Here is a 17,547-nt window from a genome sequence, read left to right on the forward strand (position 1 = left end):
CACTAACAATGAATATCAGAAAGGGAATGATTTTTTAAATCCCTTTAAAAATCACATCCAAAAAAACTGAAATACTTAGGAATAAACCTGATCAAGGAGATGAAAGACAAATACTGAGAACTACAAAATATTAATAACAGAAAATGAATATGATTCCAAACAATGAAAAGATATCCTATGCTCTGGGATTGGAAGAATTAATATTGTTTAAATGGTCATGCTACCCAAAGCAACGCTGAGTTCATGCAAGCCCTATCAAATTATCCATATTTTTCACTGAACTAGGAAAAAATGCTGACTTATAAGTTTAAGTTCAGTAGCTCAGTCGTGTCCAACTCTTTGCAATCCCATGAACTGCAGCACGCCAGGCCTCCCTGTCCATCACCAACACCCGGAGTTTACCCAAACTCATGTTCATTTTTTTTTTTTTTTTTTAATTTATTTATTTATTTTTTATTTTTCAGTGGGTTTTGTCATACATTGATGTGAATCAGCCATAGAGTTACACGAATTCCCCATCCCGGTCTCCCATCCCATCTCCCTCTCCACCCGATTCCTCTGGATCTTCCCAGCCCAACAGGCCCGAGCACTTGACTCATGCCTCCCACCTGGGCTGGTGGTCTGTTTCACTGCAGATAATATACATGCTGTTCTTTCAAAACATCCCACCCTCCCCTTCTCCCACAGAGTTCAAAAGTCTGTTCTGTACTTCTGCGTCTCTTCTTCTGCCCTGCATATAGGGCCATCGTTACCATCTTTCTAAATTCTGTATATATGTGTTAGTATACTGTAATGTTCTTTATCTTTCTGGCTCACCTCACTCTGTATAATGGGCTCCAGTTTCATCCATCTCATTAGAACTGATTCAAATGAATTCTTTTTAACGGCTGAGTAATATTCCATGGTGTATATGTACCACAGCTTCCTTATCCATTCATCTGCTGATGGGCATCTAGGTTGCTTCCATGTCCTGGCTATTATAAACAGTGCTGCGATGAACATTGGGGTGCACGTGTCTCTTTCAGATCTGGATTCCTCAGTGCGTATGCCCAGAAGTGGTATTGCTGGGTCATATGACCGTTCTATTTCCAGTTTTTTAAGAAATCTCCACACTGTTTTCCATAGTGGCTGTACTAGTTTGCATTCCCACCAACAGTGTAAGAGGGTTCCCTTTTCTCCACACCCTCTCCAGCATTTATTGCTTGTAGACTTTTGGATAGCAGCTATCCTGACTGGCATGTAATGGTACCTCATTGTGGTTTTGATTTGCAGTTCTCTGATAATGAGTGATGTGGAGCATCTTTTCATGTGTTTGTTAGCCATCTGTATGTCTTCTTTGGAGAAATGTCTGTTTAGTTCTTTGGCCCATGTTTTGATTGGGTCATTTATTTTTCTGGAATTGAGCTTCAGGAGTTGCTTGTATATTTTTGAGATTAATCCTTTGTCTGTTGCCTCATTTGCTATTATTTTCTCCCAATCTGAGGGCTGTCTTTTCACCTTACTTATAGTTTCCTTTGTTGTGCAAAAGCTTTTAAGTTTCATTAGGTCCCATTTGTTTATTTTTGCTTTTATTTCCAATATTCTGGGAGGTGGGTCATAGAAGATCTTGCTCATGTTCATTGAGTCAGTGATGCCATCCAACCATCTCATCCTCTGTTGTCCCCTTCTCCTCTTGCCTTCAATCTTTCCTAACATCAGGGTCTTTTCAAATTAGTCAGCTCTTCACATCAGGTGGTCAAAATATTGGAGTTTCAACTTCGACATCAGTCCTTCCAATGAACACCCAGGACTTTAGGATGGACTGGTTGAATCTCCTTGCAGTCCAAGGGACTCTCAAGAATCTTCTCCAACACCACAGTTCAAAAGCATCAATTCTTCGGCACTCAGCTTTCTTTATAGTCCAACTCTCACATTCATACATGACCACTGGAAAAACCATAGCCTTGACTAGATGGACCTTTGTTGACAAAGTAATGTTTCTGCTTTTTAATATGCTATCTAGGTTGGTCATCACTTTTCTTCCAAGGAGTAAGCATCTTTTCATTTCATGACTGCAATCACCATCTGCAGTGATTTTGGCACCCCAAAAAATAAAGTTAGCCACTGTTTCCCCATCTATTTCCCATGAAGTGATGGGACCAGATGCCATGATCTTAGTTTTCTGAATGTTAAGCTTTAAGCCAACTTTTTCACTCTCCTCTTTCACTTTCATCAAGAGGCTCTTTAGTTCCTCTTCACTTTCTGCCATAAGGGTGGTGTCATCTGCATATCTGAGGTGACTGATATTTCTCCTGGCAATCTTGATTCCAGCTTGTGCTTCATCCAGCCCAGCATTTCTCATGATGTACTCTGCATATAAGTTAAATAAGCTAGGTGACAGTATACAGCCTTAACTTATTCCTTTTCCTATTTGGAACCAGTCTGCTGGTCCATGTCCAGTTCTAACTGTTGCTTCCTGACCTGCATACAGGTTTCTCAAGAGGAAGGTCAGGTGGTCTGGTATTCCCATCTCCTTCAGAATTTTCCACAGTTTATTGTGATCCAAACGGTCAAAGGCTTTGGCATAGTCAATAAAGCAGAAATAGATGTTTTTCTGGAACTCCCTTGCTTTTTCGATGATCCAGCGGATGTTGGCAATTTGATATCTGGTTCCTCTGCCTTTTCTAAAACCAGCTTGAACATCTGGAAGTTCACGGTTCACGTATTGCTGAAGCCTGGCTTGGAGAATTTTGAGCATTACTTTACTAGTTTGTGAGATGAGTGCAATTATGCAGAACTTTGAGCATTCTTTGTCATTGCTTCTTTGGGATTGGAATGAAAATTGACCTTTTCCAGTCCTGTGGCCACCGCTGAGTTTTCCAAGTTTGCTGTCATATTGAGTGCAGCACTTTCATAGCATCATCTTTTAGGATTTGAAATAGCTCAACTGGAATTCCATGACCTCCACTAGCTTTGTTCATAGTGATGCTTTCTAAGGCCCACTAGACTTTGCCTTCCAGGATGTCTGGCTCTAGGTGAGTGATCACAACATCATGATTATCTGGCTCATGAAGATCTTTTTTGTATACTTCTTCTGTGTATTCTTGCCACCTCTTCTTAATATCTTCTGCTTCTGTTAGGTCCATACAATTTCTGTACTTTATTGAGCCCATCTTTGCATGAAATGTTCCCTTGGTATCTCTAATTTTCTTGAAGAGATCTCTAGTCTTTCATATTCTATTGTTTTCCTCTATTTCTTTGCACTGATCACTGAGGAAGGCTTTCTTATCTCTCTTTGCTATTCTTTGGAACTCTGCATTCAAATGGGTATATCTTTCCTTTTCTCCTTTGCTTTTCGCTTCTCTTCTTTTCATAGCTGTTTGTAAGGGCTCCTCAGACAGCCATTTTGCTTTTTTGCATTTCTTTTTCTTGGTGATGGTCTTGATCCCTGTCTCCTGTACAATGTCGCAAACCTCCGTCCATAGTTCTTCAGGCACTCTGTCTATCAGATCTAGTCCGTTAAATCTATTTTTCACTTCCACTGTATAATCATCAAGGATTTGATGTAGGTCCTACCTGAAAGGTCTAGTGGTTTTCCCCACTTTCGTCCATTTAAGTTTGAATTTAGCAATAAGGAGTTCATGATCTGAGCCATAGTCAGCTCCCAGTCTTGTTTTTGCTGACTGTATACAGCTTCTCCATCTTTGGTTCCAAAGAATATAATCAATCTGATTTTGGTGTTGACCATCTGGTGATGTCCATGTGTAGAGTCTTCTTTTGTGTTGTTGGAAGCGGGTGTTTGCTATGACCAGTGCGTTCTCTTGGCAAAACTCTATTAGTCTTTGCCCTGCTTCATTTTGTACCCCAAGGCCAAATTTGCCTGTTACTCCATGTATTTCTTGACTTCCTACTTTTGCATTCCACCTATAATGAAAAGGACATCTTTTTTGGGTGCTAATTTTAAAAAGTCATACAGGTCTTCATAAAAACATTCAACTTCAGCTTCTTCAGCATTACTGGTCAGGGCATAAACTTGGATTCCCATGATATTGAATGGTTTGCCTTGGAAACGAATGAGATCATACTGCCGTTTTTGAGATTGACTTATATGGAAACATAAAAGACCTAGAATTGTCAAAGAAATCTTGAGAAAAAATAAAGCAAGAGGCATAACCGTCCCAACCTTCAGACACTACTACAAAGCTACAGTAATCAAAACAGTGGGGAAATGGCACATCAACAGACCTATGGATCAATGGAAAAGAACCGAGAGCCCAGAAATAAACCCAAACATCTACCATCAATTAATTTTTCACAAAGGAGGCAAGAATATACAATCAACAAAAGATAGTCTCTTTAGCGAGTGGTGTTGGGTAAGTTAGGGCTCTCCTGGTGGCTCAGTTGGTAAAGAACCTGCCTGTCAATGCTGGAGATTCAAAAGATGCAGGTTTGATCCCTGGGTCAGGAAGATCCCCTGGAGCAGGAAATGGCAACCCATTCCAGTATTCTTGACTGGAAAATTCCAGGGATAAAGGAGCCTGGTGGGCTACAGTCCATGGAGTCATAAGTTGAAGAGTCCCATGTCAATCAATGAAATGAGAACACACCTTCACATCAAACACAAAAATAAGCTCAAAATGGCTTAAAGACTTAAATATAAAAGAGACACCATAAAAATTCCAGAAGAGAACACAGGCAAAACATTCTCTGACATAAATCAAAGCAATGTTTTTTTAGGCCTGTCTCCCAAGGCAACAGAAATAAAAGCAAAAATAAACTAACAGGACACAATCAAACTTATTAACTTTTGCACAACAAAGGAAACGATAATAAAAATGAAAAAACAACCTATGGACTGGGAGAAAATATCTGTAAATGATGTGACCAACAAGGCTTAATATCCAAAATACACAAACAGCCTATACAATTTAATATCAAAAACACAAACAAATCCATCAAAAAACATGCAAAAGATCTGAACAGGTATTTCTCCAAAGACAACATCAAGTGGTCACATGATGAGCACATGAAAAGATGCTCATCTTCACTAATAAGTAGAGAAATGCATATCTAAACTATAACAAGGTATCACTTCACAGCAGTTAGAATGGCCATCATTTAAAAATCTACAGAAAACAAATGCTGGAGAGAATATAGAAAAAAGGGAACCCTCCTATGCTGTTGGTGGGAGTGTAAATCGGTGAAATCACTATGGAAAACAGTATGGAAATTCCTCTAAAAACTGAAAAAACAAAACTGTAATTCAAAAAGATGCACGGACCCCTATGTTCATAGCAGCACTACTAACAATAGTCAAGGCGTGGAAATAATCTAAATGTCCATTAACAGATGAATGGAAAAGAAGATGTAATATACATATAATTCAACACTACTCAGCCATAAAAAAGATATCACTTGTATGTGGAATCTAAAATATGACACAAATTAACTTATTTATACAATAGAAATGGACTCAAAGAAATAGAGGATAGACTTATGGTTGCCAAGAGGGAAGCAAATGTGGAACAGATGGATTGGAAGTTAGGGATTAGGAGACAAAAACTATTATATATAGAATGGATAAACAACAAGGCCCTATTGTATATCACAGGGAACTGTATTCAGTATCCTGTGATAAAGCACAATAGAAAAAATACAGAAAAGAATGTACATCTATGTGTCTACATATCTATCTATATATTGAATCACTTTGCTGTACAGCAGAAATTAACACCACATTGTAAATCACCTATACTTCAATAAATTTTTTTAAAAACTTGAAAAATCCATGAGCTTCCCAGAATCCCATGGTATAGAATGTTTCTGATAACAATTTTTTTTTTAGTGTCTCAAACCCACTTGGGTACTTTATTTTGCCTCCAAGATACCCAGGATCACTTCTACACCTATGCTTATACATCCTGAATCCCCTATGGTAGCTAAAATAGCACTGAATATATAGGTCAAAAAGAATGATATGATCGGATAGTCCCAAACACGGATAGATTTGGATCATGCCACCCTTGGGATTAAACCCTGAATCGAATGTGACATGCTAAGTTGCTTCAGTTGTGTCCGGCTCTTTGTAACCCTATGGACTGTAGCCAGCCAGGCTCCTCTGTCCATGGGATCCTCCAGGCAAGAATACTGGAGTGGGTTGCCATTTCCTTCTTCAGGGGATCTTCCCAACACAGGGATTGAAACTGTGTCTCTGATGTCTCCTGCAGTGGCAGGAGGGTTCTTTACCACTAGGCACCACCTGGGAAGCCCATTGAGAAGAGATGATAAAGTCCTGGAAATGAGTAACACTGCCCTCAAGCTCAAGGTAGTTAGTGTGATTTTGTTAAGAGTGAAGATGAGATGCTATATACCTTTAAGTTCCCTTGGAAAGACAAGGATGGGAAAGAAACACCAAAAACTGTCTCCTGGGAAAAGTTCCTCAAACCAGTCACCTTGAGATATTGCCAAAAGAGAAATACCGCCAAGTGAAGGAGGCATGTATTTGAAGAAAAACATAATTAACTAGTTGCCCTGAAGACACATTGTTAATCTCTTGAGTGGAGTTTCAGGGCAATGGCATGCTTTCCTTCAGAGGTTCACCAATGTTAAATGGACACTGTCAATAGATGGCTACAGAATCAAGGGTAGAGACGCATACAATTTATAAAAGACAAAGGGAGTCCAGCACAAATAAGGACTTCAACATTTCATTAGTATGCCCTGGCTTTAAGGCAAAAAGCCACCCAAGAATTACACAAGAGAATAAAATTCTAGGGATTGGTAAGTACCCACCTCTACCAACTTGAGACAGTTCGTGCAACTTATGAAACTAATCAGAGTCTCAATGAAGAGCACACAATTTAGAGCTGAAGAATCAGATGAAAGCTGACCTTAGAAGCCCGAGCCCAGCAACTGCAGGGTTAGTCTTCAAAAATACAACCAGACTCTATGCCTCTGAATGACCTTGAGGTTCTTTAGTTTTTCTTAGTCTCAACTCCTAGCCAATATACTAATATTATTCCCTCTTGGTGGGTAGAGAATTCTATTTACTTATATATCAATTAAAATGTATTTAAATACATATTATATTTAATAGATTACCCAATGTAAATTGTATTTATATAAAGGCATAGTAAAATGTTTTGTAAATATTGTACTGCTGTATGTGTTATTTGCTTTTTGAAATAGAATTTGAGCTACTAAATTAATGTTAGATTTATCAGCGTTATGGGCATTGAGTGATTTAAAAAATTATAACATTTGTGAGAACTTTATATATTAAATCTATAAACACAGTCAAGATGTACAAGGAAATTTGATTACTATTGGTGAGAATTTGATTGGTTCATTTATACATTATAAAATATTAATCAAGGAACAAATGATTTTGTTCTAAATGTTTATGTAAAAAAATCATTATATGTATAAATAAGAAAATGTGTTAGCTGAATTTGAAGGCTTAAAATAACTAAGTTTTAAACTGAATGTTGATTAAAATCAAGGTAATAACAATTTGTTTTTACATGTATAAAAGGCAAGGATGTAAAAATCAATAGGAACTTGGCAGGAACTCTCAACTCTACAGCCAAGAAAGAGAAGCAAGGGTGTCCCTCTTGAGCAGTTAAATGCCCCATGGGCCACACCTATAGAATCCTAAACCAATAAAAGTCCCTGGAGCTTTTTCTGGCAAATTTCCATTCATTCTAGAAGAACCAGGACTGGTGGGTGACAATTGGTCTGGAGCATACATAACACAGATGGTCTGGGGTGGGGCATGCCTTTCACCTAACTTAAAAATCCAGGTTACTTTAAAACCTATGTGCCAACAGGAATTAAAAACCACTTCCCAGGAACTTACAGCACAGAGTTTTCAGGAAAACCTTTTTCCTAGCTTATCACTCCCCAACCCTAACATACTCCTTTGCCTCCTGAGCGTCCAGAGATACCCCTACACCTACACTTGCCAAGTGGGGACTTGTGGGGGTGCTGAACCCTGAGCAGTTAGGTACAAGGTCTTCTACGACAGCAATGCTAAGTCACAGAGAGCATGGAGGCAACAAACAGTGGAAGGCAGGGGACCAGCCTGCATTCTGGGCCTGACTCTTGTCATCCCGAGTTTGGGGAGTTCACACAAATCAAAAGGGTTTTGTAACCTGGCAAGTATCACACCTATGAACCGAGCACAAACTTACCCTAAAACAAGGTTTGTCATGAAAAGTCAATAAATATCAACAGCACTTTAAACATGCTGAAAAATACATGCATATATGCAAAGAATTAGGTTTTTCATTATAAAGTCTAAAGACACCACGACTGCTTTGCAAGTTAGAAAAAATAAGCTGAGCTCTCACCTGTACAGACACTCATTTAACCTAATAAGTTGGAACAAAGTTCTAAGTACACATCTTCTAACCAAATTTCATCAAGACCAGAAAAGGGCAGCATAAACTAGATGGGGGAGGAAAAAGACATTTAGCTCATTTAGTCCTTTCAGTAATCTTAGACAGTATAGATTATCCCCTTTTTAGTGGGGAAACAAAAAACTGAGGCTTGAAAGTTTGAGCAACTTGTCTATAACTGAGAAAAAAATTAGCTTTAAGAATTTTGGTTTCCAGTGTACAGCCCACGGAAACTAAAGGCCATGACAATCCATCCCTCGTATCTTGAAGAGTATAGTTCTCGTGCTTTTTTCACATTTCAACGGATGCTGAAAAATGTAGCAAGCCCTCATGGAAATTTCAGTGATGGACTCTTGCTGTCAAATTTCTAAATGGTCCTGTTTCTCTTCTCAAGCCCAGTGGTGAATGTTAAGTGCTGGTCCTAAAACCATCCAGATCACACTGCACCATTCTCCTCCCCTGAAATGAGTTCCAAGTGCAGACGAAAGGAAGCAGCCATCATTTTAGTGTCATTGTGGGCATGCCAGAGGATCCCAAGTTTTAGCAAAGGTGAACAGGGGACCCTGGAATCGCCTTGCTCATGGAATTCTCTTCAGTGGGCAACTCTTGTTCCCATCAAAATAGTAGGAGACCAAAAAAATTCATCAGGAAGTGTGTCGCAATTTCATAGACTGACAGATGGAGGCATGTAGCAATACATCTTTTATTACTTCCCCTGACAGCTACAGATTGCATGCTGAGTTTAACGGGACTGATACACACATTCTGCAGGTGTACTGTTGAGAGAAAATATTTGGGACATTTTTCTGGCTATCACAGAAATAAAGCACCTAGGTCTGGAAAGAAATTTTCAGGTAGTCCAAAGAATGTTTCTCCCTACAGTTTTAAACACTCCCTCTAGTCACATAACCCTAACAAAGGTATTTTAATGCATAGTAAATTTATTTTCAAACATGAATAGACCAGCCTGCATTAAATGTTTCTCTTCTGGAGGGATGATAAAGTAATTCAAAAAATAAGGGAATGTATTTCTTTACTAAAGCATCAGGCTTCATAAAGGACTATATTTATGTTATATGTAAATAAACACTTTGGGATAATTAAACTTGATGTTCTAGATTTTATTTTTATAGCTAAGAAACAAATTGTGTTGTACCTTTATGGCAGTTCTGGCTGGCAAGTACCCACAGCTTAGAGTCTAGTTCTTCACTAGCCAGTCATACTGACATTGAGTTGCATCTGATGAAAGGACTTTCCCAGTGGCACTCACACTCGATAAGCACATTGGGCAGATTAGAGAGCTTTCAGACAAACAGAAGAAAAAATCCTTTTCTACCCACAGTTTCAGGCAGCACAGGTATATCATCTAACAAAAACAAGGTTTCTCTGAGGAATATGGACTATGTTTCCACCCAAATAACTACTCTGCCATATCTGCAAGATGCTGAAAAAGAAATAAAGCTGGTCACATTTTCCTTGTCTCCTGATTATCTCCACATTAGGGTACAAGCGGGGTTCCCACCTCCCAGAAGACAGCTCTGATGTCGATGGGTAGCAAAAGTGGAAGTGGGATGATCATAAGAATTAATCCACATGGGCTGAAAAATGGTGATATAAATGTAGTTACATAATATCATATACTTCATTATACACATATGTTTTGAAATATAACATCAAACTCCCCATACCAAACTGAAGTCTAGTTGACATACTACGAGGGCATTTAATCAGGCAGTTTTCATTAATGTAAGTGGGAAACACAGACCCCAAACAATCTCTGGAAATCCTTTAAATTTAAAAAGCTTGCTTCAGAAAATCCATGACATTGTCTTTTGGGAACCTGGATGATGACCAGGACAGAGCACATAGCTAGTGGAGTTGATCTGCAGAGTGCTGCAAACCAGCCAAACAGTGTGGCTGCTCACAGAAAGGGAAGTCACATTCTGCCTCCGACTCAGAGCTTCTGGAAACACAAGGTGAGCAGTCTCCTGAAACACCCCAGGTCAACGCATTTGTGATGTTCAATTTTATGCATCAACTTGGCAGGGCCATGGGTGCTCACATGTTTGGTATTTGGTCAAACATTATTCTCGGTGAGTCTCTGAGGATGTTATTGGATGACTTTAGTGTCTGCATTGACAGACAAAGCAGACGATCCTCCCTAGGACCCATTCAGTGAGAGAACAAAAAGGCTGACCCTTTTCCAAATAAGGGGGAATTCCTCCTGCCTGACTGGCTCTGAGCTGGGACTCAGCTTTTTCCTGACTTTGAACTTGATGCTCTTCCTGGGTCTTGAGCCTCTCCTATCTCCAGTCTGCTGACTACAAGATCCTGGGACTTCTTGGTTTCCATAATCAAATGAGCCAATACCCTTATAAGAAATCATATATATTACATATACTTACTTGTAATATATTAAACACAAATATATTAAAATATATTTAATTAAATATATTAAATAAGAAGCCTCTTATTTAAGGGCCTATTTCTCCAGAGAACTCTAGTATCATATTATAAGGAAAAAGAAAACCTTCCCTATGGAAGCATCACTAAATGTTCCTACTTGGTTGGCCTAAGAGGCCTGGAACAGGTAACCAAAAGTGTACCAGATGGGAAAGGGTGGTGGGGAGTTATCGAGGGAGGAAAGGCTGGATCAGAGAGAGAAGACCTGCTCAAAGATGAGTTGCTTTTTCCCTGAAAAAATTATCATTCATGCAAATTCATACAGCAGCCCCTGTTCCAATCTACGCTAATTCATACCACTGTGAGCACTGCCACTCCCTCCAAGGCGAGAGCTGGGCACACACACACACACACCAACTGCTAAACCTCAAGCCCTTATCATGTATGCTAAGTAATAGCTAATCAAATTGTAAAGAATTTCTGCTTTTTTATTCATGTTGATTTAAATGCCAAGGTGTTTCTGAACTACCTCACAAATTTTTGTTCTTACAACACCCACAAATACTTCAAACCAAACTTGATTGGGTTCACAGAGAGTAGAGTTAAAGGTATCAAAGGAAAGACTTGTGGATTCAGAAAACTCCCAGGATCACAGCCACTCTTTTCCAATGCACAAGCTGAAGACTTTCCAATGCACAAGCTGAAGACTTTCCAAGAAAGCTTACGACTGACTGGGTGTGTGGAGGATCGTGATGTGAAAGGAAATTTAGGATTCACTACATACTATCATGGATAAAGACCTAACTATTTAGGATTCACTACATACTATCATGGATAAAGACCTAACTATGTGCTCAGGTTTGGGGGTGAGTGCTCACAACTCTTGTGTTCTATCCCCTGCAGGCTCCCCAGCAAAGTCTTCCGTCTTTGGCCAGCTCCACATTGTCAGCCTGCACAAGAGGAGGCAGATTCCAAGATAAGCGTGTAACCGGGCAGGTCTGACAAGCGCCGAGCTGAGTTGCCTGTGTGTTTCAGCACCTCTCTTGCCCTCTCTCTCTCACTTTGAAAGTTCTTTTTCTTCCTGGGGTTAAGAACAAAGGTTCTGGAGCCCAACTCTGGGACTGAACACTCATTCTGACACTTACTAGCTGTATATCACTGTGAGAAAGTTATTTACTAATTTGTGACTCAGTTTTTTCAGCAGCCAAATGTGGAAAACAGTACTAACTAGCACACAAGACTGAGGATGAAATGATTCCCGTGTGACAAGCTCCTGAAGCAGATCTAACACGTGATGCGTCTCCATCAGCGCCAGCCCTACTGACCCTATGGGGTCTCGGACTCAGTCTCTTGATCCCCGCAGGTGGGAAGTTGCTTTGGGCTCATCTATAGCATTTATCGTGCTATCTAGAAAGCACCCATTTAACAGCCCACATCCCTCCAGACTGAAAAGGAATCACACCTTCGTTTTCATCTTTGCCAGCACCCAGTGCAATGCTTAGTACACAGCAGATACCATTTCTGGGGACTGCGTGCTTGAAGGGAGGGCCTAGCCTAGCAAGGCAAGCACGTGACCTAGCAGCTGCTGCTTATGAAGAGCAACGTCAGTGCAGCAAAGCTCCAGGGAGAATTCTGCAGGAAAAAACCCACAATTCACCCTTAGGGTGTAGGATCAAGTCCTGGGATTTTTAATTTCTTTAAATTCATTTGCTTTGAAATCTTTCAAATAAGGTAACTTTTGTTTACATACTTGTCCCTTTTAAAGGCATAGAGAAGTAAGCTTAACAAAGAGCTGACTGAATCAATGCTTCTTCTGCCCCAGGGGACCAAAATTCTGGAAATGTTTATGAGCAATCTCAAAAGGTTACATTTAATTATCAGTTATGCAAAATACCTACTTATTACTCTTAAAGAGTGACATCTTTCCAAATACAAACAAGGGCAAAGGATCGCAGACCGAGGACAAGGCCTACATTATTGAGGCCTGGCTCCTCAAATGGATACTTGCCATAAATAAACAAGGGATGACAAGATGGCTGGAAGACTAACCCTGATCTCAGTTAACTGATTTGATCTGTTTCAAAAAACCTTCTGCTGAAAGTGCTTTTCTTATGAAACATCTGCTCAAAAGCAGGTCCCTGAGACACATTTGGAATTCCTCTGAACAAGACCCAAGGTGTTCACTGAGGGGACAGAGGAAGAAGACAGACAGACAGGCACGTGTGGGTCCCCTTTCAGACCACAGTTAAGAAACTCAGTGAAACAGCCTTTTGCTTGTGTGATTTTTGCCATTCCCTTATGAAACATACACAGATGTTTCTGTCAGATTACAGATGTCACTGTCAGGTCAAATTAATAAAAGCCATATTCTCCAGCCAAGCATAAAGAAAACAAGTAATAAAGGAATTCAAATATACAAACTCCATAATAGATAAGAACAGGTAAATTCACATTTTGCTTCTGGCCACGTACGCTTCTCATTCAGTTAAAAGAATCTGGGAAGATGAGTCTAAATTCACCTACTATTTAGAATAATGATGGCTAAGGAACCTCCTAGAAAACAACACTTCTAAGGATTGTGGTGGGGAAAGAGAACACCTGAACTGAATATTAAATGAAATGAGCTATACCAAGAACCAAGATGAAGATTCCTGAGAGGTTCAGCTAGTTTAGTTATGCAAAAGACAAGCTGGGGAGCAGGCACCCAGAGCCTTACTCACCACAATATCCTCAGGGAAGGTGTCCCTGCTGAAGGAGCCATCATCAAACACAACCTCATAAAAGGTCTGCGCCGTCACAGCGATAACCCTGCAGCTGTAGTACCGGGTGTTCCGATGCTTCGTGATGACCGTCTGCCCCACCGAGATGCCCTTCTCACCAGCCTTGGATTTCTAAGGGTGGAGCAGAGAAAGAGGAGAGAGGACAGAAAATAGAAGAAATATTTATTTAGAAGATAATCATTAGTATGATCATAATACATACTTTTAATTTTTAGACCTTTTATTGGGGGATAATTTCAAACTTAAAAGTTGTAAGAATATGAAAACAAAAACATAAACATACTCTTTGTATGTGTGTATGCATTTATGTCCAAACCATATATCATGGGCTTTTATACCTAAATACATCAGTGTGTATTTTATACAGGGATTTTCCTTTACATAACCACAGCACAGTTACTGACTTTAATAAATTTAACATGGAAGCCACCCTTTAATTGATGATGCATATTCCAATTTTGTCAACTGAGCGAATAATGATCTTTATGTGCCCCCATTGTTTATGTACAGGATCTAGTCTCAAGTCAGGTACTTCATTTAGCTGCCAAGTCCTTTTGACCCCCTGTAACCTGGAACATTTCCACAGCCTTTCTTTGTCTTTTATGATCATGATACTTTTGAAGGATCCAGGTCTCCCTGCCCCTGTTTTTTCAATGAAGCATCTGGCTGATGTTTCCTCATGATTAGAGTTTGGTATACTTTCCTGGCCAGAATACCGCACAGACAACGCTGTCATCATCTCAAGAAACCACATCTGGAGGCACATGTTTATCTGCCTCTCACTGGTGATATTAACTTTGATCCTGGTCAAAGAGCAGTCCAATTTTTCCACTTTATAATCACTACTTTTCCCTTCTAGCTAATAAGCAATCTGTGGGAGAGCCTTTAACAGCACACAAATATCCTGCTCCTCCACACTTCTGCTTAGATTTAGCATCCACTGATGAATCTTGCTTGATCCAGTTTTACTGTGATGGGGATGATATGCCGACTTTTCCTGCTCCAGGACTCCCCCCACAGTTACTGGTTGGCACCTGGCAGTTATTAAGCAAAAACCTCCTATTCTCCCCACATCCACCCATCCATCTGTCATCAGTATGGGATTTCTAACTCCTCCTTCACAACTGTTTACAGTTCATACTATAATCAATTATTTTGGTACTCAGATTATCCCAGATTTGGTCAGCAGAAGCCTCTTCAATCTGTTTCCTATGTCCCCTAAGACGTCCTTTTACTTTTTAGCAGTTCCTTCCTTTCTGGCCTCATAAGAGTCTCAAGATCATCTCGCCTCAGCCCTGGAATTAGCATTTCCCTGAGGAATGTGGTTCATTTTTGTGGGCAGTGACATTAGAGGATAAGATGCAGGGGCTTAGGTGTGCTTGTTACTACCAAGGCATCTTTGCTTCTTGACCCTTTCAGAAGTCAGAGCAAAGAAATGTGTGGATGTGTATAAATATATATATTTACATGTACACACATGCATACACACACACACACACACACTTTCATACATACAGGTATACAAGTACATATATAACCAAGGAAAACCAGGGACTAGGTCTCAGAGTATATACCATGCTATGAAGTAGAAGACTTCAGGATAAACGCTTTGGGAAGATGCTTGGCAGAATGCTAGGCTCATGGCAAGCACTCCAGACATTTTAGCTTGCTGTATTTGGGGCTTCCTATTTGTTTGCAATTTATTTTTCAGAATAAAGCTGTTGCTTCCTTGTTAGAAACTCACACAAACCTCATTCCTGCCAGGTACAGAGGGGAGTCACCATCTTACAAGGAGGTCTGCTCAGTCCCTTTTACTCCCTATCTCCAAGTCTCATTCATCAACCTGACTCTTGAAGCCACAAGCTTTGACTCCCTATGGGGCTCCTGAATCAAGCACTTGGGAAGGCCCAGCAACATTGCTAAATGGGTCCTAGAAGGCACAGTCTCATAACCCCCAAGATACCAACATTAGTCTGACATATCATTCTAACCTACAGAAAGCCAGGATTCATTAACCCAGTGTCTTCTGGCAGGGGTATTTATAACATCACTGGGAAATAAAGTGTCAATTCAGAATCTCGGTTTAATTAGAGGCTTTACTTCTTTTTTCCTTGTATTTAAAAAAAGGCTAAAACACCTTGTAGGAAGCAGATAAAGTGCTATGCTTAAACTTTTCCTTCAGGAAACCAAAGAAGAAATGCCCAGAGAGTCACTGACTCACTGGTTCCTTCAACAGTCATGTGCTGCTATTCAGGGGACACCAAGCACCTCCCCGGGTGCTCTGGACTCCAACGAAAACCACCAAGACTTGACTCCCATTCCCTGGAAGAGACCCACACAGGTACGTGCTGTGAAGTCATCTTACAGGTGGCATGACTCAGGACTGATGATATTCTAGCATGTCTTCATACTCACAGGCAGAATTAGGGAACCAGTAAGGGCGTTAGCAAAAGCCTAAAAGCAGGAAACCACCCACTCTGTTCTGGGAACTGTAAGAGATCTTGCCTTGTATGGGAGGGGAAGCAGGAGAAAGAAGAGTTTAGAAATGGTCTGGGGCTGAGAGGTCAGGCTATGGGGGAGAGGGGGAAGTAGGGCAGCTCTCACACCATTCTAAGGAGTCTAGACATTACCCTGTGGGCCTAAGGGAGCCACTGAGAGGTTTAAGTACAGAAGAAAAATGATCCAGGTCTGTGTGACTCCAAGGGGAGAAGGGGCATCTCCAGGTGGGAGATGAGGGCCTGGAGTACAGAACCACAAAGATGCTCATGGTTTGGACCGAAGGCTAACTCTCCTAGATGTGTTCCTAAAGGTCCCCTCTTTGCAGAGTGAGCTCTGCCATCTAGTTTCTCACATGCCTAACCAAATAAAAGGATATTTTTCTTCCTTGAAATCATTCCCTACTGATTTCTAGGTTGACTGAAAAATTTTTCTCTTGACTTTAGGTGTAGTTAGGTGTGTAAACGTTTTGCCAAAGCACAAGAGGAAGGAGCCTGTAGTGATTTAAACACACTGTGCTTGAAGCAGAAATCTTTAACAGCTGGGCCACAGTACCTTACATATGCCAGAATGACTCCCTAGTTTCCTGCTTCATTCCTCTGTCCAACCATTTTAAATATATCTAACCTTTCAAAGCAAGAGAGCAACTCAGATGTAATAATAAATTTGAGTGAAGGCACAGTTTGTAGAATTCTGGAACTCCGAAATTAAGCCTATGACTGCTTCCTAAAATTGTACTGGTTATAACTGCCTCTAGGAGGTGAAGTTCACAACCTGGGTGACTGAACACAGTGGCTCTGAGTGACCTGGATTAAGGCCAAAGGGGGGCTTTATATTGGCAGTGTATTTTTTCAAACATTGTCCCTCTTTGTCAAATGGCCTTAAAAAAACACTCATAGTCCGAATGGCATGTAGTGTATTTTACTATGATATTAATTTCTTCGTGCGTGCATATTTTATTAAAATTGGAACTCACCCTCTAAGGAAAGAATGTTTTGGATCTGAATTATAAGCTTACCTTCATACTAACTATGTGATCATAAGGATGTTACATAACCTTTATCAGCATCAGCTTGCTCATCTGCAGAAGGAACGGTAATACTTACATTAAAGGTCTGCTATGAAATAATATGAAGTACATAAAATGTCTAGACTCACAAGCAATTAGTTCTCAGCAACTGTTAAGTGGCTTCATTATAAGAAGAGACTGTATATGAGACCCTAGCCCCAGGTAAATAGACCACTCCGCTCTACAGTACCCCAGTAACTGGCGTGCAGGACAGCGCAGTGCCCTGGTTCCTCATGACAAGGCTCAATCCAGCTATAACTCATCACTGCTCTGCTCTTCACCTCATCCTCTTAGGACTCTAACCCTTGTCAAACGGGCACGTGGCTATGGTCCTTAGGAAGGAAGGCATAAATAATGTGGTCTCCTCCCTCCACCCTCAAGACTCTCAAAGCCTTTGTTTACAACTCTCTTAAGGCTCTGG

At 40.3% G+C, this 17,547-nt stretch overlaps 1 protein-coding gene across 4 annotated transcripts in view; it reads right to left on the bottom strand.

Moving 5' to 3' along the window:
- KDM4C (lysine demethylase 4C) overlaps positions 1-17,547 on the bottom strand; it is a 397,429-nt gene that overhangs the window by 36,037 nt on the left and 343,845 nt on the right. For all 4 annotated transcript variants that reach the window (XM_065907905.1, XM_065907903.1, XM_065907906.1 and 1 more), the window contains one exon: positions 13,502-13,672. In XM_065907905.1, coding sequence (XP_065763977.1) covers positions 13,502-13,672 — 171 coding nt within the window. The remainder of the gene's footprint in view (positions 1-13,501; positions 13,673-17,547) is intronic.

The sequence above is a fragment of the Muntiacus reevesi genome, chromosome 17, assembly GCF_963930625.1.
Source record: "Muntiacus reevesi chromosome 17, mMunRee1.1, whole genome shotgun sequence".
Taxonomy (NCBI): domain Eukaryota; kingdom Metazoa; phylum Chordata; class Mammalia; order Artiodactyla; family Cervidae; genus Muntiacus; species Muntiacus reevesi.